At 37.7% G+C, this 21490-nt stretch overlaps 1 protein-coding gene across 5 annotated transcripts in view; it reads left to right on the forward strand.

Moving 5' to 3' along the window:
• Positions 1-339: 339 nt before the first annotated feature.
• The window catches only part of RAD18 (RAD18 E3 ubiquitin protein ligase), an 82703-nt gene continuing 61552 nt past the window's right edge, over positions 340-21490 (forward strand). Inside the window, exons 1-4 of one of the 5 annotated variants that reach the window (XM_021934219.2) lie at positions 340-713; positions 4982-5063; positions 15635-15696; positions 16927-16997. In XM_021934219.2, coding sequence (XP_021789911.2) covers positions 663-713; positions 4982-5063; positions 15635-15696; positions 16927-16997 — 266 coding nt within the window. In that variant the 5' untranslated portion in view covers positions 340-662. Of the gene's footprint in view, positions 714-4901; positions 5064-15634; positions 15697-16926; positions 16998-21490 lie in introns of all 5 variants that reach the window. The other 4 variants (XM_017955271.3, XM_017955270.3, XM_009200285.3 and 1 more) reach the window with 4 other exon arrangements.

Here is a 21490-nt window from a genome sequence, read left to right on the forward strand (position 1 = left end):
TTACTTTTGTTTCTTTCTAACTGTTTGCTTTCTCTCTTTTCTTCTGTCTTGTGAACCAGGCAAGGTGTGGGGAGGACGGCAGCAGGAGTAGCAGTGGTCTCCTTCCTTAATATGAATAAAAGCAAGAGCTCCCTTTTAAAGCCCAGATATCTTATTTGGAATCTGACTCGAAACTCTATCCTCTTTTTCGGGCGCAGCCTTCCTCTTGTGTAAACTAACAATGATAACATCTACCTCCCAGTGTTGTAAAACGGGAGAGAGAAAGTAATGGATATAAAAACTTCTGTTCAGAGCAGGGACGGATCGTCATTGCGATCAGGGTGGGCGACCCGAAGCGGGTCATGAGCTTAGACCTTGACAGATCTGTCGTGGTCTGGATTTGGTTTGATTCCTGGCTATCTTTTCTTAACATTCAACTGGCTCTAGGTTTTCTAACCCACTCACTTTCTTCAAGGTAAGTGTGGCAGAAGCCTGGCGCATGCGCAGTACAAGCACCGTAAGCGGCGCCCCGCCCACATACTACTACAACTTCCGGCAGGCTCCGCGCCGCCTCAGGCGCGTCGCGGGTTGCTGACGTAATGCAGTAGCGCGGGGAATTTCGAGTGGTATTGGAGCGCCAGAGGCTAGTGGGTGGCGGACCCCTAGCATCTTCGGGAGAGACCATGGACTCCCTGGCCGAGCCTCAGTGGCCTCCGGGCCTGGCAGTCATGAAGGTGAGTGCTTCGGAGAGGTTGGGAGCTCCCGGGTGTCTGCGGGGGGAGGTCCCTCCCTTTGAGGAGGATGTCTTCGCCTTAAGGAGAAAGGATGCGGCGCGAGCGTAGCCCTGGGCCAGGGTACACAGCTCTGCTCTGCCACTAGCCAACCGCGTGGCTCTGGGTCTCAGTTTATTCCTCTGATAAGTGCCAAGGACAAGCCTGGTGAGCTGAGGTTGGCAGTCTTATGGAACCAGATATTCTGCGATCCAATCCCAACAATAACAGGGAGAAGAGCAGTTATTCTAAACAATGACATCGACAGCTGATCTTTACTGAAAGCTTACTTTGTGTCAAGCACTAAACAGTGACACCGGACATGGTTTTGGGTGGAAAGTTTATCAGATAACATGTATGTAATCACGTAGCCGAGCAGGTAGTCTCCTTTACGGGCTCTTTCATTTCTTCTGATTATTCTCAATAAACCTAGTGCTAGTTTGTTGTGACATGCTGCCCCAACTCCTCTCTAACACACCCTCACTCTTCTCTAACAATTGCTCATCTCTCCGTCTTTTAAACAGAGATCAGGACTCAGGCCCAGCGCTGATCTTGCATTGCATCTAATGATTTCACTTAAATAACATTTATTTTTGTGGCCACTTTTGGTTTCAGCAAGGCATACCAGTTTCCATTTACTGTAGCGGTGGGCCCTGGATTTGCTCAAGAGCAGATGAACTTTGCTGTGCTGGCTAAAAATCAGTTGCTTAGTTTCTTCTTGCTCTGTGATTATTTCCGTTTCTGACAGTGGCTAAGATAGCCTTCTTCTCTTCCTCAGTTTTGTAGATTTGGGGATTATAGTATCTGTCCCACTGACTCATAAATTTGACTTTAGAATTAAATGAAGGCTAAAGTAAGTAGGCCTTGTTCTTTCTGCTGTTATCAGTGACATCTAGAGTGCTTGCGGACTTGAGATACCTGCATGACGAGAAGCTGACATTGTGAAATGATCCAGGAAAACTGTAGTTTTGAAGTTGTGGTGGGCTTGGTACCAGGATGCAGTGGAGAAGAGCACAGATATGAGTTCCAGTGGTCCTGGGTGAAATCTCCTCTCTGCCTCTTAACTGTGTGACCTTCAGTTAGTAACTTAACCTCTCTGAGCCTGAATTTCTTCAACTATAAATTAGAGACAAAAATAAACAGTTCATAGGATTGATTAAATAAATTAGTTGATGTATGTGGGCACAGATTCTGCTGTGTATTCACGTGCTTAATGCAGTGCCTGACACAAAGTGGGTGCTCAAATATTTGTTGCTTGATTGAAAGTATTTGGAATGTAGTAAGCATTCAATGAATGTATTTTATTATTATTAGCACGGTGTTAAGTGCTTCTCTCCCCTTTTAATTTGTTGTCATGAAGCTTGACTTGGATAAGGAAAGTAAAAGAGCTCTGTAACCTGTAAAGCTCCTGCTTTGTAGATTTAAGCATACTTTACATATTCCCACAATTTCAGTGTTCTTTAGAGGCGGGTTCCATGTCTTCTCTGACTTTGGTATCCCACCACAGCACTGAATGTAGAGTTTGGCACCACAGAGTGTTCAGTGAGTGTTCAACCAGAGAGTTGATTGAGCCCACATTTTTTGCTCACATTAGAATCATGGAATCTTAAGGTTAGAAAACCAGTCCCTTTCAGTATTTTAACCTCTTGTATAACACATCTGCCAATTTCTCACTTAATTTTTGCTTGAATTCTTCCAGGGACAAAGAACTATCAGATCCCAGAAGCAGATCTGACTGAAGTTACTTCTTTTATTGAATAGAAGTCTGACTCAGAATGCATGGTTGCTAACTTAGGATCCACAGAAAGACTTTGGAGTCTCAAGTTATTTGTAAAATTTTTGTATGTATATTTTTCTGAGAAGAGAGTCCATAGTTTTCATTCAATTTTCAAAGGAATCTGTAACCCCAAAAACTTAAAGAATATTTTTGTAATTATTACATTTTTCCACCTGTTTTCTACTTCTCTCTTTCACTTTCTCTCTCTCTAAAGTAAAGAAATTTTGGGGGATCTGCTGGCCACTCTCTATTTAGGCATCATTTTTTGTTTGGTTGGTTGAGGCACATGTGATATGCATGTTACTGTCTTGGAGTGACATGACCAGAAATTTTAACAGAAATAGCTCATCTGATGTAGTGTCAACTTCCACAAATTGTGCTTTACAGATCTTTCAGAATCATTCCTCCACCAGAAGAGGATGGCATAGATAAGAAAGTGTGATATGATAGACTGGTTCTGGCTTCTGGGCCTACCTCTGCTCTTAATTTTTGTGTCTGTGACAGCTTACCATCCACAATAATGGAAGATTTTGGCAGGTTTTACTTTAACAAAAATTTACTGTTTTTGGCAGATCGTAAATGTAATATGTGTACACAGTAGAAAAAAATTAAAATTCAGAGTAAGATAAAGGAGAAAAATAAAACCATCCATGATTCTACCACCCAGAGAACCAGTGTTTAACATTTTACTTTATTTTCCTTTGGTTTTTATGCATTTAAAATTTGGGACCACTGTGGAGTCAACTTCTTGGGTTTGATCCAGCCAACTTAGGAACTCTATAGGCTTTATTTTTAAAATTGGGATACTGATGCTGTGGACTTCGTAAGATTGCTCTGAAGATTAAACTGCAGAGTTGTTATGTATTATTGGCATAGATTTATTTTCTGATTTTTATTTTCCTATGGCATTAATTATCCTTTGAAAGCATGTTCTTTAATGACTGCCTAATATTTCATCATATGAACCATTAGTGACATTAGTCTTTTTTTGTTTAAATTTTTAAAATTCAGGTAATAGGTTCACATGGTTCAAAATACACATCAAATAAAAAGTAAAAGTCTTCTTCTTACCATGTTCCTGGCCCTGATCATTATTTATGACTTCTTGTTCATATTCTCATAATTTATTTATATTTACGATGAAAACAGAATGCATTCTTTTTTCCTTTTTTTTCTTTTTTGAGATAGGGTCTCATTGTCGCCCATACTGGAGTGCAGTGACAATCACAGCTCACTGCAGCCTTGAACTCCTGGGCTAAAGCAATCCTTACACCTCAGCCTCCTGAGTAGCTGGGACTATAGGCATGCGTCACTACGCCCAACGAATTTTAAAATTTTTTATAGACGTGGATTTTTGCTATTTTGCCCAGGCTGGTCTCGAACTCCTGGACTCAAACAATTCTCCTGCCTTGGCCTCCCAAAGTGCTAGGATTACAGGCAAGAGCCACCATGCTGGGCCTATTAGAACACATTCTTATTCACCTCTTCCTTTAAAAAAACGGTAGCATAGAATATGTACTGTCTGTACCTTATTTCCTTTTTTCACTTATCTTGGCAATCTTTTCATACCAGTATGAAGGAGAGCATCATCAGTTTCGCTCTGTCATGCAAGCTGGAGTACAGTGGTGTGGTGTGGGCTCACTGTAGCCTACGCCTGGACTCAAGTGATCCTCCTGCCGAGAGCTTCCTCCTTTTAAAAAATATTTCTATTGAATGGAATACTATTTTAAACAATTTGAAAGATTTTAAGTTGCAAAAGTAGTTCCTTTCCTTTTGGATTGCATTCCAGGTTGGCACACATCTCTCTTTCCAAGTTGTCCACTTTCCCTTCCTCTGCTTTCACTGCCCCAGCTCTTTCCGGGCTTCCTCATTTGGCTCCATTGCGTAGTACCATGCAGAAAGCACTAGACTGCCAGAAGGGAGACAGGAATTTTGGTTTTGACTTGACTAATGCCTACTATTCTGTGCCGGCTCTTGATACCAGTTTCCTCTTTTGACTAGACAGTTTCTAGTGTTTGGCTTTAACATTCTTTGATTTGATCCTTAACCTGTGTGGTGGCAATGGCCACCTTTCACCCAATAGTGACTATAGGCTAAGTATTGGAGTCCGAAGAGGAGGAGGCTTGGAGTAAGAGCTGGAAGTGCATTAGAAGTGGAACCGAAGTACAGTAGCCTTTATGTGAAGGGATGACAATATGGCACAAGAATCGGTGCACCATCATCTTTAGCTGTCTAAAGCAATTTGGGCAACCTGAGACTGAATGTATAAGAGTCATATGAGAGAAATTTTTCTTTATTTGTCAAGATCCCTTGCAGTTTATCTGGAGTTAGCTTTTGAATTTGTGTATTTGACAAAGAATTTGAATTTTTTTTAGGGGATAGAGAAAAACTTTTGTGACAAGACTTCCAATTTTGATGTCTTTCTGATACGTATATATGCACATTTGCATTACAGACAATAGATGATTTGCTGCGGTGTGGAATTTGCTTCGAGTATTTCAACATTGCAATGATAATACCTCAGTGTTCACATAACTGTAAGTATGCTTTGTTCCTGTGAGTTAGTAAATTGCGATTTTTACATGAGGTAGTGTTAATTTAACACCAAAGATACGTGCACATATTTATGTTTCACCTTTAGCTCTTCTATCTTGTAGTTTTTCAGAAGGTCTTTTTCACTGCCTTCCTCTTGAATATTGAAGGTTTTTACAAGGCTTCTATATTTTCTACCTCGTTCCTCCTTGATATTTTTATGCCTTTTATAGCATTCATGGCAGTAAAATTTTTGGTCACAATAAGTGGTTCTTTATTTGCCAAAGTGCTTTTTGATGTTAAGTTTCAGAATTTTTGTTTTTAACAGGGTAACAGATAGGTGGTTCCATCAAGTAGTACTTGATATAGAATTTCAAAGTTTAAAAATTCTGTAGCAGTATTTCCCCAGTGGGAGAATTCTATCACTGGCTTTATTACAGACAGTTTTATAACTTAACTGCTATGTGATGCTGGAAAGACTCACGATGGAATTTGTTTGTACTTCTCTTTATGAGTCTAGTATATAAGCATTTAAAAATATTGTACCTTGAGATATTTAGTGCATAGGGGTTACCCTGTCATTGTTGAGGAGCTAGACACACAGTTTATGGGTTATTTAGGATTTTAGGTTCATGGTCTTTCTTGTCCTCTATTTTTGATTTATCTTGGAAAGTTAAAAAACAGTCAACTTAGGTCTAAGAAATTGGTTTTAGTTGGTAGTAGCTTTGGTGAAAAAGTTTATGTAGAGAAGACATAATAAGAGGATAACAATGATGGAAACACGGGCTTTAGAGACATCCTTGGGCTTGACTCTTGAAAATCTGGTGAGTAATTACTACTTCAGAAAATGTTTGTGAGAATTAAATGTGCAGAACTCACTGCACATTATGAGTCCTTAATAATGTTAGTTTTCTTCCAGACAAGATTCGCATTAAAAACCAAGTTAAGTTTTGGAGATTGTTTTAAAATATATTTTAACATCATCTTTATTTGGGTATAATTTACATACAGTAAAATATATCCATTTTAAGTGCGCATTAAAGTATAAAAGTGTTAATGAATTTTGACAAATGTGTATGCTGTGTAACGACTGCAATTAAGATACTGAACATTTTTATTATCTGATAAATTTCTCCGCATCTCAGTCAGTATGACCTCAGCTAGCCATCTGTAGTCTATTTCTGGACTTTTTTGTTCCATTGATCTTAGAAACTTTTTCACCAAAACTACTGCCCACTAAAACTATTTTTTTAGACCTAAGTTTACTGTTTTTTAGCTTTCCAAGATAAATCAACTTGAAAATAGAGGACAAGAAAGAGCATGAACCTAAATAATCTGTAAACTGTTTGTCTAGCTCCTGAACAATGATAGGATAACCCCTATTGCAGTAAATACCTCAAGGTGCAATATTTTTAAATGCTTATATGCTAGACTCATATATGTCTGTCCTTGTGTCAGTACCACACTATCTTGATTACTGTGGCTTTGTAGTAAGTCTTGAAGTCAGGCGTTGTAAGTCCTTCAACTTTTTTTTCTTTGGTTCTTTTAGGATCTTTGCATTTTAAATGCATTTCCATATATAACTTAAAATCAGGTTGTCAGTTTCTACCAAAAGGCTGCTGGGATGTTCACTAGAATTGTATTGAATCTAGAGATCAATTTGGGAGAACTGACATCTTAACAATGTCGAGTCTTCAATGTGTGAATATGATATACTTCTCTATCTTTATTTCTCTCAACAGTGTTGTTTGATTTTCATTGCACAGACCTTGCACAAAGAAATATAACTTATATTGACCTTTCGTCTTCTGACTGCACTAAATTCACTTAATTCCGGCATATTTTTTGTTAATTCCTTAGAAATTTTTGCATACACAATCATGTCATTTGTGGGTAAAGACAGTTTTACTTCTTCCTTTCTGATCTATACGCCTTTATATTTCTTTTTGTTACACAGGCTAGTACCTCAAGTACAGTGTTGGAAGTGGTGTGGACGGACATCCTGTCCTTACTCTTATTTTATGGGGAAAGCATTCAGTCTTTTACCATTAAGTATGATGTTAGCTGCAAGTTTTTTTATATTCTTAATATGTTTTCATAAACTTACCAAGTCGAGGCACTTCTCTACTCCTGGTTAGGTGAGAGAATTTTTTTTTTTTAAATCATAAATGGGTGTTGAATTTTGTGAAGTATTTTCTGCATCTATGGAGATACTTATATGATATTCTTCCTTTAGTTTGTAACATAGCTAATAACATTATTTTTGTTTGTTTGTTTTTGTTTTGTTTTGTTTGGGAGACAGGGCCTCACTCCCTCACAGTGGCTTTGTTATAGACTGGCTTTGTACTGTATTCCCCACTTATCTGTGGTTTCAGTTACCTGTGGTCAACTGCAGTCTGAAAATACTAAATGGGAAATTCTGAAAATAAGTAATTCATAAGTTTTAAATTGCACGATGTTCTAAGTAAAGCACTGATGAAATCTTGTGCCATCCTGCGCATGATGGGAATCATCCCTTTGTCAAGTGTATTCATGTTACATATGCTATCCACCGTTAATCGCTTAGTGACCATCCCAGTTATCAGATTGATTGTTGCAATATGGTAGTAATTGTAACTGTGTTGCAGAACACAGTAATTGTGTTCAAGTAGCCCTTATTTTACTTAATAGTAGCCCCAAAGCACACAAGTAGTGATGCTGGCAATTCAATATGACAAAGAGAAATCATAAAATGCTTCCTTTAAGTGAAAGATGAAAGTTCTTAACAAGGAAAGGAAAGAAAATTGTATGTTGCTAAGATCTACAGTACAATCTACAGTACCCCACAAGATATTTTGAGAGAAAGACCGCATTTACATAACTTTTGTTGTAGTATATTGTTTTAATTCTATGTTATTAGTTATTGTTCCTAATCTCTTCCTGTGTCTTATTAATAAATTAAACTTTATCATAGGTAAGTATGTATAGGAAAAAACGTAGTATAAATAGGATTCAGTACTATCTGTGGTTTTAGGCATCCATTGTGGTTTATGGAATGTCTCTCCTGTGGATAAGTGGGCACTACCATATAGAGAAAGCCCTTTACTAGTCAGCTTGACTGCAGATTCTAGGGGCCTCTTAAGCCTTTTCTGTGGATGTGTCTTCCCTGGACTTGTGATTATAAATTCCCAAGTGGAGAGCTTTGATCAGTTTTTTCATTAGCTGGTATTTTTCTCTCTCGTGTGTCTGTCCATGGTATTGCAGGTTCTCCAGAGTTGATGTAAGCCATTGACCTCTTTTTTGTTTTCAGCTGCTCTCAAGCATCTGAAGTATGCTGATCCAAACCACCCCAAGTTGAGTGAGACAGAAACCGTTCCCTTAGGCAGTCCTTTGAAAAGGTCAAATGTTGGTCACACACTCCACTATTCTCTCCCTGCCTCCCCTCCCAAGATAAGCCACAGAGCTATATCAGCCTCTGTCTGCTGTACTATGGGTCCTCTGGATCAGTAGCAAGCTACCCAGCTCTTTTAGCAGACTGCATTCACCTAGAACATGCTGGGTTCATGCTTAGTGAGGTGAGACAGAAGCCAGTCCTATGGGCATCTCTTGGAAAAGCTAGAACATTGGACCGTGTTTTCCTTCTTTCTCCCCCCAGGCAGAAGGTTGGGGGTTTCTCTTCCTTGCTGAGCTGAGGGAGGCACAGTGGCCAGTGAGTGTGGTACTAGTCCAGACCTTTGCTTTTGTTCTCAGTGGCCCTCAACCAGGTTCCCTTTTCTGTCAGTGTGTAGATTCAGGCAGTTCAGAAACCAGTTTCTCAAGTAGCCCCCACAATGTAAGTGCTTGTCTTCTGTTTGCCTCCCTAGGGATATATGTTCTTTGCTCGCTTCTTCATGACTTATAGCTGTCACTTATGCCATTCTTTAAGAGGAAGTCAGTGGAGGGACATTTCAGTAATGATTTTTTTATTTTATGAGCACTTTTTTTTCACTTGTGAAGTCTCAATATTCAGTAGGCCTTTTCTGCTAAACACCAGTTGTCACAAGTCCCATCATGTCTAAAATTGGCTCTGGGTCTGTAGTGTTTTAATGATACAAAGCCCCCAGGGCTTTAGTAGAAGCCAGGTCTGTCATGTTCTGATATCATCTTGGATTGACTAGAATTGGTGATCCAGAATCCTAGGTATTTATTGCTGCTTCTTAGATTTTTCATGATTTACCATTTTTAAATCATCTTATTTTGTTTTGTTCTGTTTAGGTTTTTGGATATGAGTAATAAACACTACATTTGTAGTTCTGCAGGTACAAAGGTGTGAGTGGGTTGCCTTGGCAGAATGCAGGTCAATTAAATTGATCTAAATTTGTGCTATTAAAGAGTATTTTGGGGGCAAGAGGGGGCAGACCTACTCCAACCCATAAAACACCATTAAGTGAGAAATGGTCTTGCTAATAGACTGATATGCTCAAGTGCCAATTTTCTTTGCACTTGTATAATTTTTCTCACTTAATAATGGAAGATGATCAAAATATTTGCTCCTAGATGAAATAATTGGCTTGTGGACACTGATAAATTACCACTATTTAAAGCTTGGCCAGCAATCTTTTTTTTTCCCTTTTGTGGATTTTGACTCAAAAAATTAATCAAAGATTGTGTAGGAGTAAAAAGCAATTTTATTTCATTTTTTAAAAAAAACTGAAATATGAAATGTTCCACTTACGAAACCTTTGCTAATTCAAGAGACAACGTAAGATTCTGTTAGGCATATAATAAACGTGTTTGTCTTCTTTTATATTCTCATGAAACAGCACTGTGAAACAAGACAGAGGAGAAGAGAAATAGTTACACATACAAAAGGGACATACAATTATGCAGAGCTGCACTTCTGGAAATTCTGAAATGCTAGTCTTTAGTTGGAGGGATGTTATTCTCTTATCAACTAACTGTCCCTTAACATTAGAACTGGAGGCAGATGCCAACCCTCTCAGCTTTCTTGGACCTCCTGTTCTTTTCACACTGGGAACTGGAGTTTTTGCTTTTAACTGGACACTTTAGATGTTTCTTTCTAAAAAGTTCCTTTTTTCATAAAGTCCTTAAGATTTCATACGACAAGGATTGATTTAAGTTTTAGAAATTTCCTTTTTACTGTTGAGATGCTAGGCTCTTTTGATGTTTGAAAGCCAACAGATTGCTGTATCTTGCTTGGGATTAGAGATGGCCCCTCTCCCAAGGCTTGGCTGTTTCTGTGAAACTACTGTTTAATTCACTGTTGTTGTTATACCGTCTCCTACTCTACCCACACATCTTTTTTGGACTCTCTTGGATGGAAAGACAAACTTCATAGGTGATTTAAATGAAGCCCTCTGGGAATACATGAATTCAAAACTCTTCAGCTATTCTCCCTTGAATGGAAGGGTTGTCATAGTTGCCTACTAGAAAATAAGTTATGCTGGTCTGCAGCTTACCAGTACATATTTGGTAGTAGTCTAGTAGACTGAAATTAAGCCTAGGGCTTGATCTACTCAGGACTCCATATCTGATTCTCTGCATTTCAAAAGAAAAGGAAAGGAAAGGAAACATATACAAGATTATGCAGAAGAGAAAGCAGCAGCCTTATTATAAAAATTAATTTAAAAGGCACATGTGACCTTATTAATTAAATATTATTTAATTGATATAAGTATACATAATATATAATATACTTACACTATATATAGGTACAATAGTAACATGTATATATAATATATATACACAATATGTTGTATAAGTATAACTATACATAGTACATATTTATATACATATACATTATTTATAGTGTAAATGTACAGTATATATTTATTATAAACAAATATTTATAGATATAGTCAGTCCCTGACTTAACGATGATTTGACTTAGGATTTTTCAACTTTACGATGGTGTGGAAGTGATACACATTCAATAGAAACCATACTTTGAATTTTGAATTTTAATCTTTTCCCAGGTTAGAGATAGGTATATTAAATACATTTTGGCTTATGATATTTTCAATTTATGATGGGTTTATTGGGATGTAATCCCATGTTAAGTCAAGGAGCATCTGTAATTTTAAGTAAACATATTAAGAGTATGAACTGTATATTAAAAATATATATTAAAAGTATATTTTTAAAAAGTATATTTAAAAAGTATATTAAAAAATATATTAAGAGTATGGACTGTGGTGCTTGCCTTTGCCACATATTAGTTCCGTTATCTTTGGCAAGTTGGCTGAGCCCTGTGCTTCATTTTTCCTTCTTGTCAAATGTGACTAATATTGGTACCAACCTCAGGGTTGCTGTAAGGATCAAACTAGTTAATACATGTAAAGTGCTTAGAACAGAGCACATACTAAGTGCAGTGTTTGTTTGAACCACATGAAATTGCAATGTTTGTCCATTTTTGACTTAACCAAAAATGTCAGTTTCATATAATTCAACTTAATAGTAACAACTTATTAATTTTTAAAAAATTGTTGTTGAATCAATATCACATATTAAGGATGTGATTTACTGACCAAAATCCACTGAATCACTGTGACTGGGGGTAGAGTCTGGGAAACTAAGTTAAAACCAACATGAATCTCCCTAGGTGACTGAGCTGAGCAGCCAGGTTTTAGGATTTCTTGACTTACAGTATTGCTCAGGAGACTCTTTTAGTATAAAGAGAATAGCATTGGTAATTAAGAGAATGAGTCTGGACAGGAATTTTTGCCTCAGGATGATTCATACCTTGAGTCTCATCCATATCTGATTTAGGTGATATTTAGATGAGACTTTAGATTTTAAACTTTAGAGTTGGTACTGGAATAAGTTGAAACTTTGGGGGCTGTTGAGATGGTATGGATGTATTTTGCATTTGAGAAGAACATGAATTTGGGAGGTTAAAGGTGGAATGCTATGGAGTGAATTTTATCCCCCCCTAAAGTCCTATGTCGAAGCCCCAACCCCAATGTGTTGGTGTTTGAAGATGAGGCCTTGGGGAGATAATTAGGTTTAAATTAGGTCATGAAAGTGGAGCTCTAGTGATGGGATTAGTGTCCGTATGAGAAGAGATACCAGAGCTTATGGACTCTCCCCACCCCCTCGTGGGAGGACGCAGTGAGAAGGTGGTTGTCTATAGACGAGGAAGACAGCTTGCAGCATAAACTGACCATATTGGCACCTTGATCTTGGACTTTTAGCCTCCAGAACCATGAGAAAACATTTTCTGTTGTTTAAGCTACCCAGCCTGTGGTATTTTGTTATGGCAGCTCGAGCTAAGAAATTCTTTCCTCTAGTCTTTTGTACCATTGCTGTCATTCATTTCAGTTATGCATAAGCATTCATAAGCATGCATTTTTATATATGTATATGTAATAAGCATCCATAATTGAATACTTTGTTATTATTTTTGTACAAACTGTTATCTGTTAAATTAACAAGAAAAAGTTTTTATTACAGCTTCACATATTCCTTCTCCAGGACTCTTCCTTTCTTTATGTAGATTGGAGTTTCTGACCTAAATTATTTTCCTCCTCTCTGAAGAATTTCTTTTAGCATTTCTTGCAAGGGAAGTCTACTGAAAACAGATTGCTTCAATTTGTATTTGTCTGAGAAAGTCCTTATTTCTCTTTGACTTTTGAGGGATAATTTCTCAGGATATAGTTTTAGGTTGGTGATGTTTTTCTCTCAACACTAAATATTTCACTGCACTCTCTGTGTGGTTTGTGAGAAGTCAAGTGTCATTCTTTGCTCCTCTGTAGGTAAGGCCCCCACTACAGCTTCTTTCAAGATTTCTTCTTTATCTTTGATTCTATGTAGTTTCAATTTGATTGGCTGAGGTGTCTATTTGTTTTGTTTTTGCATTTATCCTGCTTAGTGTTCTCCAGTCTTCCAGGATGAGTAGTTTAGTGTTTAACGTTAATTTGGAGAAATTATTAGCCATTACTATTTCTTCTGTTCCTTTCATTCTTCTCTTTCTGGTATTCCCATTATGTGTATGTTACACCTTTTGTAGTTATTTTACAGTTCTTGGATATTCTATTCCATTTTTCCTGTCTTTTCTTTTCTCTTTGCTTTTCAGTTTTGGAGGTTTCCATTGACATGTCCTAAAGCGCAGAGATTCTTTCCTCAGCTGTGTTCAATGTATTAATGAACCTATCAAAGGCATTCTGTTATAGTGGTTCTTTTGATCACTAGCATTCCTTTTTGATGCTTCCTTAGAATTTCCACCTCTCTGCTTATGTTACCGATCTGTTCTTGATGTTGCTACTTTTTCCATTAGAGCCCTTAGCATATAATTTTAAAAAATTGCTGGTCCGATAATTTAACCATTTCTGGTATATCTGACTTTGGTTCTGATGCTTGCTCAGTTTCTTCAAACTGTGTGTTTTTCCTTGTGATTTTTTCCTTAATAACTGGAAATGATGTACTGGGTAAAAGGAACTGCAGTAAATAGGCCTTTAGGTATGGGCAGAGGGGACACATTCTGTAGTCCTATGATTAGGTCTTTTAGCGAACTTTGCCCTGGACTGTGAATGTCACTAGTGCTCCTCAGTTTTCCCCTCCTTAGATGGGACAGGATAGAGGGCTGTCTGTCTGCAGTCTAGAGGGCTGCAGTTGTGTATTTCCTTTTTCCAAAGTCAGCTAGGCTCTGATTAAACTCCAGTAGATTAGGCTCTGGTAAAATAGTTTCTCCTGAGGGGGGGGCTTTGTTAAGAACACACTACTCTGGGCCAGTGCAGTGGCTCACACCTGTAATCCCAGCCCTTTGGGAGACCAAGGTGGGCGATCACCTGGGGTCAGGAGTTTGAGACCAGCCTGGCCAATATGGCAAAACCCCATCTCTACTAAAAATACAAAAATTAGCTGGGTGTGGTGGCGCACACCTGTAATCCCAGCTACTTGGGAGGCTGAGGCAGGAGAATCACTTGAACCCAGGAGGTGAAGGTTGCACTGAGCCGAGATTGTGCTACTGTACTCCAGCCCGGGTGACAGAATTAGACTCCGTCTCGAAGGGAAAAAAACAAAAACAAAAAAACAGACTACTCTGACTTATTTAGAAATGGTTACTTTTACCCTCCTACTCCTGGAATGACTAGGGGGTTTTTCTCCAATATTCACTGTGAGAACTTAGAAGAACTCCTGGAACTGAAACTCACAGAAGTATGAGGACATCCTCCCCACCTCTGCAATGACAGGGTTCCCTGGAATTTTTAACACTCAGACTTGCCCGCACTGAGCCGCCAGCAATTTGTCAATTACAGCTCAGGTTCTCCCACTCCAGCACTGGTTCCAGCACAGGTTTCTTCTCTGGTTCCCATGGAGATTTCTGTTTGTGGGTTTCTGTTCCAGTAAGTTGTGATTCTCTGTATTGCCTCTGTCTCTCCCCAGTTCGGTGGGCAGCAGTTTGCCCTGTGACCCTGCTTTTCTGCTGGATCTAAGAAAAGTTGTTGGTTTTTCAGTTTGTTCAGCTTTTTACTTGTTGTTAGGACAGAGTGGTGACTTCTAAGCCCCTTACATGCCGAGTCGGTCCCCTGTATTCATCTTTGCTTCCTAAAAGAACTCAACCTGTTGTCTGTTTTATCCTTTTCATAATGTATTTCTTTGTTTTTCCTCGTGGGGTGCTCTTACTTAGGCTGGCAAGACTTGCTTATTTCCTGGATATCCGTACCATTGAAATTATATTGTCTCCTCCTCAACTAAACAGAATCCTGAATTTATACAGTATACTGAAATTATACTGTCTCCTCCTCAACTAAACAGAATCCTGAATTTATACAGTATACTGAAATTATATTGTCTCCTCCTCAACTAAACAGAATCCTGAATTTATACAGTATACTGAAATTATACTGTCTCCTCCTCAACTAAACAGAATCCAGCTGAATTTGGGCTACTAGTAAATTAGCTTAGATAATTAGTAAGGTACCATTCTGTTAGTCACATCTGCTTTTTCTTTGACCGGGAGAATATTTTACACTGCCTTGAGTGTTGTGAATTTAGTTTGTGCCCATTTCCTGCTTAAATTGTTAGGCTATATTATGCTGAATTATGCTGTAATTGCTTCACTATTTTATTAGCTCCTTGAGGTCAAGAACCTTCCTTTATATATATTGTTCTTAGTGCCTGCCACAAAAGTACTTGTTAAATGTGGGACAGAGGATATTATTTACAGAATTAAGATATAGACGTCCCTAATTTGATAACCTGGGTATATATTTTTTCTTAATATGTTTATATATATTATTTCAAAATTTATATTTTCAAATGATAAGCAGTAGAGATACCTGGCAAGTTTATACAGTACCAAGCTCAAGTCTTGCATGTGTGTTTCCTGTATTTTGCAGATGGAGGACACAGAGTGATGTATGTTGCTTGTGTAGTTGTGGTATCCTAAGGACTTACAATATTTGTGTTTTCCTTTCCTTAAAATGCTGTTTAATCACATGTGTAAGTGTGCATAGAGTAGAGGTACTAGAAATTTAAGCTTATGATGATATACCTTAGATGATGGAAATAGTCTAGGGCTTAAGATTTTGTTAGAAGTCATATTCCTGTATTAGTATAACCTCGTTAACATTATGTTGCACTTTGTGTTTTGCAGACTGCTCTCTCTGTATAAGAAAATTTCTGTCCTATAAAACTCAGTGTCCAACTTGTTGTGTGGTGAGTTTTTGTTTCCTTTTTTGAAAACTTACTGACTACTGCAAGTATTTTTGCTTTGTGTATGTATAAAAGCCTGTGTATATGTAGGGTGATGTGTAGTTACTGAATTAAGCTATATGAAAGACACTTTCGGAAAGGACCTCTAAAGTACATGTAAGAAGAGCTGGGCTTTGTTCAGTTTTTTGTTAAGATTTCTGAAAACCTAAATGTATTTTAGGAAGTAAAAACTAATTTTAAGTTCAGGATGTAGCGCTCTTTAATTCTTATGACCCATGTTTTTATGGCTTCTAATTTTTAATAATTTCTCACTTTGGTAGAAACTCTGATGGTAGGATTATTCATTTGCAAAGAACTGGTCTAAGTATTTGTGCAGAAAAATATGCATGGCCGTTGGACTTAATCCAGCGTACCTGTTCCCTTAGGTCTTTCCCCTACCAGAGCTTCAGGGAAAACACTAGGAAGTTTGTTGTTATTGTTTCGGAAACTTTTGAGGTAGTGGGAACAGGTGGAAAAGCAGGCTAAAAGGGTAATTAAACATAAGTGGGAATAAGGAAGAGACAGGTGAGGTCTGACAGAGCCGACGCTAGGACTAGGTAAGGAGTTTAGTTAGTTTTGCCTCTCTGGTAGGTACGTGGTGTCAGGGTGTCACTGAACCTTGCAAAACTGTTTCTCTATGTAAGAAATTTTGTGATTTGGCTCTCAAGTCTAAGATGTTTACAATATGTTACACTGCTTTTGTCAAGATGGTCTCATCACTGAAATAAACTGTTACCATTCATACCAAATAAGTACTGAGTTTATCACTTTTCTCTTGCATTCCTGAAAACCATTCTTATTTTAAAATTCTCCTTGAACACTTAATGCCTCTCCCAATGTTAGTACTTAAAAGAACATTTCTCTTCTGTTTTTCCAGAGAAATTTTTGAGAAAGCTGAGTGCTGGCATTTTGAAGAAAGATTCTTGCTTATATTAGGTTTCATTGTAGTCAGTACAGAATATATATGATTATAAGAGAAGCTTTGGAGAGCTTTTATCAGACTTCCAGTCAGCAGATACTGATTCACTGTTTTAAAATTTCATATTAGCATGAGATAAATGAACTTTATTTTGAGGCCGCCTTAGAAGACTTAGTGGGATGGCGAACCTCAGGAGGATGGGTCAGACATTTTCAAAAACAAGATTATGACAAGTTGATTATTGTTTTTGACCTTTTTCCGTCTGTTTTCTCTAGACTGTCACAGAGCCGGATCTGAAAAATAACCGCATATTAGATGAACTGGTAAAAAGCTTGAATTTTGCACGGTATGATTTAATTTTGTGACTAACCTCTAACTACTTTTGCCTTTTATATGTGTTCTCTCTTTACTTTCTGCACCTTTGGATTAGGGAATAAAGGGTTGCATATTTTATAGTCAAAGAAGGGAAGTAACAGTAGTCATTATTCACACATGGAAAATTTACTAGAGTAAGATTTTCTTCCTTTACTTAACAGAAATTCTCCTGTAGTATAGAATAATTAAGAGTTAAAATGCAGATTTGAGGGCTTCCTTACTTTTGGGTGCTCTAAAGATACTCCTTTTCCTGCCCAAGCCCTAGAATCAGCCATTTCTCCAAGGAGCTCCTCCTATTGGAGAATAGCATTGAGAGACCAGGATCTGGTGCTGGGTATGCTTGTTGCTACTGGGGTGTCATTGCTTCTAGGCCCTCTCAATGGGCAGAGCTAAGTAATATATGTATATTATGTATATGTATGTACTAACTCATGTATATACACATCTGTAATTGATTCTGTCTGCTATATATTAATCTATTCTTAATCCGATTTATTCAGCATGTATTAAATGTTATGGCATTTGAAATATGTAATTGCTTGTACTTTATAAAGCTCAGATATGCAACTTTACTTCCTAACTGTCAAATGCATGAATGTGTGAAAGTGAGTTTGGTCACCGAAAGGGATATGAAAAGCCATGTTTCAATATCTTGGATTACTTTTAGTTTTAATCATGCAAGTCAAGCAAGAATTTTTATGAAGGACATACTGTGTTTAGATAGTGGTCAGGTGCCCCTGTAGTTAAGTGTAATCATGTGTTGCTTAACAGGGATATGTTCTGAGAAATGTGTCATTAGGCAATTTGGTTGTTGTGTGAACATCATAGAGTATACTTACACAAACCAACGTGGTGTAGCCTACTACACTCCTAGTCTATATGGCAGGGCCTATTGCTCCTAGGTAACAAAACCGGTACAGCATGTTACTATAGCTAATATGGTAGGCAGTTGCAACTCAGTGGTACCTATTAGTGTATCTAAACATAGAAAAAGTACAGTGAAACTATGGTATAAAAGATAAAAAATGCCGTACACCTTTATAGGGCATTTACTATGAATAGAGCTTTCAGGATTGGAAGTTACTCCGGATGTCAGTGAGTGAGTGACAAGTGAATGTGAAGGCTTAGGCCATTACTGTACACTACTGTAGACTTTATAAACACTGTACACTTAGACTACACTAAATTTATAAAAAAATTTCTTCAATAATTAACCTTACTGTAACTTTTACATTTTATAAACGTACACTTTTTTTTTAACTTTTTGACTCTTTTGTAATAACACGTAGCTTAAAACACAAACACATCATACAGCTATAGAAGCATCTTTTTTTATATCCTTATTCTGTGAACTTTTTTCTAGTTTTAAAAATTGTTATTATTTTTTCCTTTTAAAATTTTTTCTTAAAAATGAAGATGGAGGCCGGGCTTGGTGGCTCATGCCTGTAATACCAGCACTTTGGGAGGCTGAGGTGGGCAGATCATGAGGTCAGGAGTTTGAGACCATCCTGGCCAACATAGTGAAACCCTGTCTCTACTATAAATACAAAAATTCACTGGGTGTGGTGGCACATGCCTGTAATTCCAGCTACTTGGGAGGCTGAGGCAGGAGAATCGCTTGAACCAGGGAGTCAGAGGTTGCAGTCAGCCGAGATCATGCCACTGCACTCCAGCCTGGTGACAGAGCAAGACTCCGTCTCAAAAAAAAAAAGATGGAAACACACACATTAGCCTAGGCCCACACAGGGTTAGGATTATCAAGATGTCACTTAGCAATGGGAATTTTTCAGCTCCATTATCATCTAATGAAACCATCACCATGTATTTGGTCTCTTGTTGAACAAAGCATCATTATACGGCTTGTGACCGGATGGGACTTCTAGGCTTGTTGGAACATACTTGGAGGTACCTTATGTTGCTTTTAAAAATATAAACAGATTTCTTTCAATAGAATTGCACATTTCTTTATTGGTTTGCATTCTAAAAATGATCAAATTTGTACAGTTGTCGCTCAGTCAAGGGGATTGGTCCCAGGACCCTCGAGAATACCAAAATCTGTGGATGCTGAAGTCCCTGACATAAAATGGCATAGTATTTGCATATGGACATTCTCTCTTATACTTCAAATCACCTCTAGATTACTTATATTAGATTACCCTAATACAATGCTGTATAAATCGTTGTCATACTGTGTTTTTAAAATTTATATATTTTTTATTGTTGTATTGTTACTTTTATTATTTTTTGAACATTTTTGCTCTGTGATTAGTTGAATCCACAGATGCGGAGCTGGCAGATGTGAAGGGCCGACTGTACTCTGAGCTAACTTCATGTACGTCCTAGAGATTGGCTGGTTAGTTATTTCCTTACGGAAAAAAAGATGGTGTAGTTTAAAAAAGATGGCATACTTTCCTAGATTAAGAAACTTTAAAATTCTCTGATTTTCCCAATTAAAGCTACTTTTTTTCTTAGCATTTTTCACCAGTAAGTTTTTGAAATCTATGAGAGGAAGGGACCATGCCTTTAAAAGGGAATTGATTGCCTGTTTTTCTCAAGGCTTATTTTTTTCCTCAGCCAGTACTAAAAACATAACAACTTCCCTGCTAGGATAAAGGAAGCCTTGCATATAACAGCATCTGTTTGTTGAAGAGAAGTGATCAAGGTCTTTGGATTCACAGACCTTTTGGTGTAACTTAAAGGGAGGTCATGGAATGGTTGACCTCTCCTCTGTCCCCTCTCCTTCCCGAAAGGAATACATGATTTAATTATTCATTATAGTGAGTGTAGTAGGGTGGGAAGCATTATTTGTAGAGTTGGGATGGTTTATATCGTTTGTTCCTCTCTCTGTTTGCCTTCTTGGAATTGCTGCTCTTCCTAGCATCATCCTTGTGGTGAACATTTGTCATGGGTAAAGTGTTGTGGTTATTCATTTGCAAACTTAGGAGGGATGAAATTCAAGCTAGTCAATTTCATTACTTGTTTGAACTGTGGTTTAAGATTTATGAGGGAGGAAACTTAATCCTATGACCAAAATATAAGATATTTATATTGTCTGTCAATTTCATTTCTTGGCATTCTCATTTGTCATTGTCATTTTATGTGCCATTATGATTTTTAAATATTTAATATTCTAAATTTAATAATATAAAAAGGATATTGGAAATAATTTTAGAGGTTTTCAGATACAAGGCTGCATACAGCTCTTACATTTTCATCTGATCTTTTACTTTTATTTTCAAAGAACACATGATTTTTTCCTTGACTTAGTTTTATTTAAAATAATGTTCTTAACCTGTTGTTGAACATTTATTAGAATATTTTTGTGTAAGTGTAGCATCATTCTTGACTTAAGTGAATGCTGTTTCTCTGTTTTTGTAGTCAGTGCCCATCTCTTATTATTTTTACAAATTGAGAGTAGAGAGCATCATTTACTGCTTTTGTTTATCTACCATTAAGGGATAAGTTTTTCTGCAAATACTCCAAGTTTAAGAATTTAAACATTTTAGATGACAATTGAAGTAAAATTCCCTCAGCAACTCACAAAGAGGAAGTAGAATATAATTTCACCTTTTTTATTGTACAGTTTAAAGCATACTGATGTTGAATTCAGGCAGAACTGGGCATTGGTCTAGGCCCTATTAGTTCTAATGTGATTGTGATCAAGATGTTTAATCTCTTTGACTCCTGTTTCCTCATCTAAAAAGATGAGAATAATACTGTCGATGCCTTGAGGATTAGAAATGAAGAGCTATAGTAAAAGATATCCAGCATAATACCTAGAACAAAGGAACCTAAAAATATTCCTATTATTATTATTATTATTATTATATATTGCCTATATTTTCAATAGTGTTGATACCCTAAGATGCTATAAAAAGAATTTGTGTTTGGGTGGGCCTCTGCTTGTGTAGCCAAATGGTTCTAGACTGCTGTTTACATGTTTCTGATCAGAACTAGCATTGCGGGGACTTTAGTTACAGAAGTCTATGGAATTGATTGCATAGGTTTAATGGCTACTCATGTCTACCCAAAGGCCTATTTTGACTCTTGATTCTTAGCCCCATTCTGAAGGGGTAAGGTTATTGTATAGTTCACAGATGGACAAGACCTTCCTTCCTTCCTTCCTTCCTTCCTTCCTTCCTTCCTTCCTTCCTTCCTTCCTCCCTCCCTCCCTTCCTTCCTCCCTCCCTCCCTCCCTTCCTTCTTTCCTTTCTCTCTCCCTCCTTTCCTTTCTCCCTCCCACCTCCTTTTTCCTTCCCCACTCTATTCCTCCTTCCCCCCTCTATTCCTCCCTCCCCTTCCTTCCCTTCCTCCCTTTCCTCCCTTCTTCTTGCTCTGTTGCCCAGACTGCAGTGCAGTGGTATGATCATGGTTCACTGTAACCTCAAACTCTTGGGCTCAAGGGATTCTCCTGCCTCTGCCTCCCAATTAGCTAGGACTATGGGTATGTGCCACCATGTCCAC

This window comes from Papio anubis, chromosome 2, assembly GCF_008728515.1.
Source record: "Papio anubis isolate 15944 chromosome 2, Panubis1.0, whole genome shotgun sequence".
Lineage (NCBI taxonomy): Eukaryota > Metazoa > Chordata > Mammalia > Primates > Cercopithecidae > Papio > Papio anubis.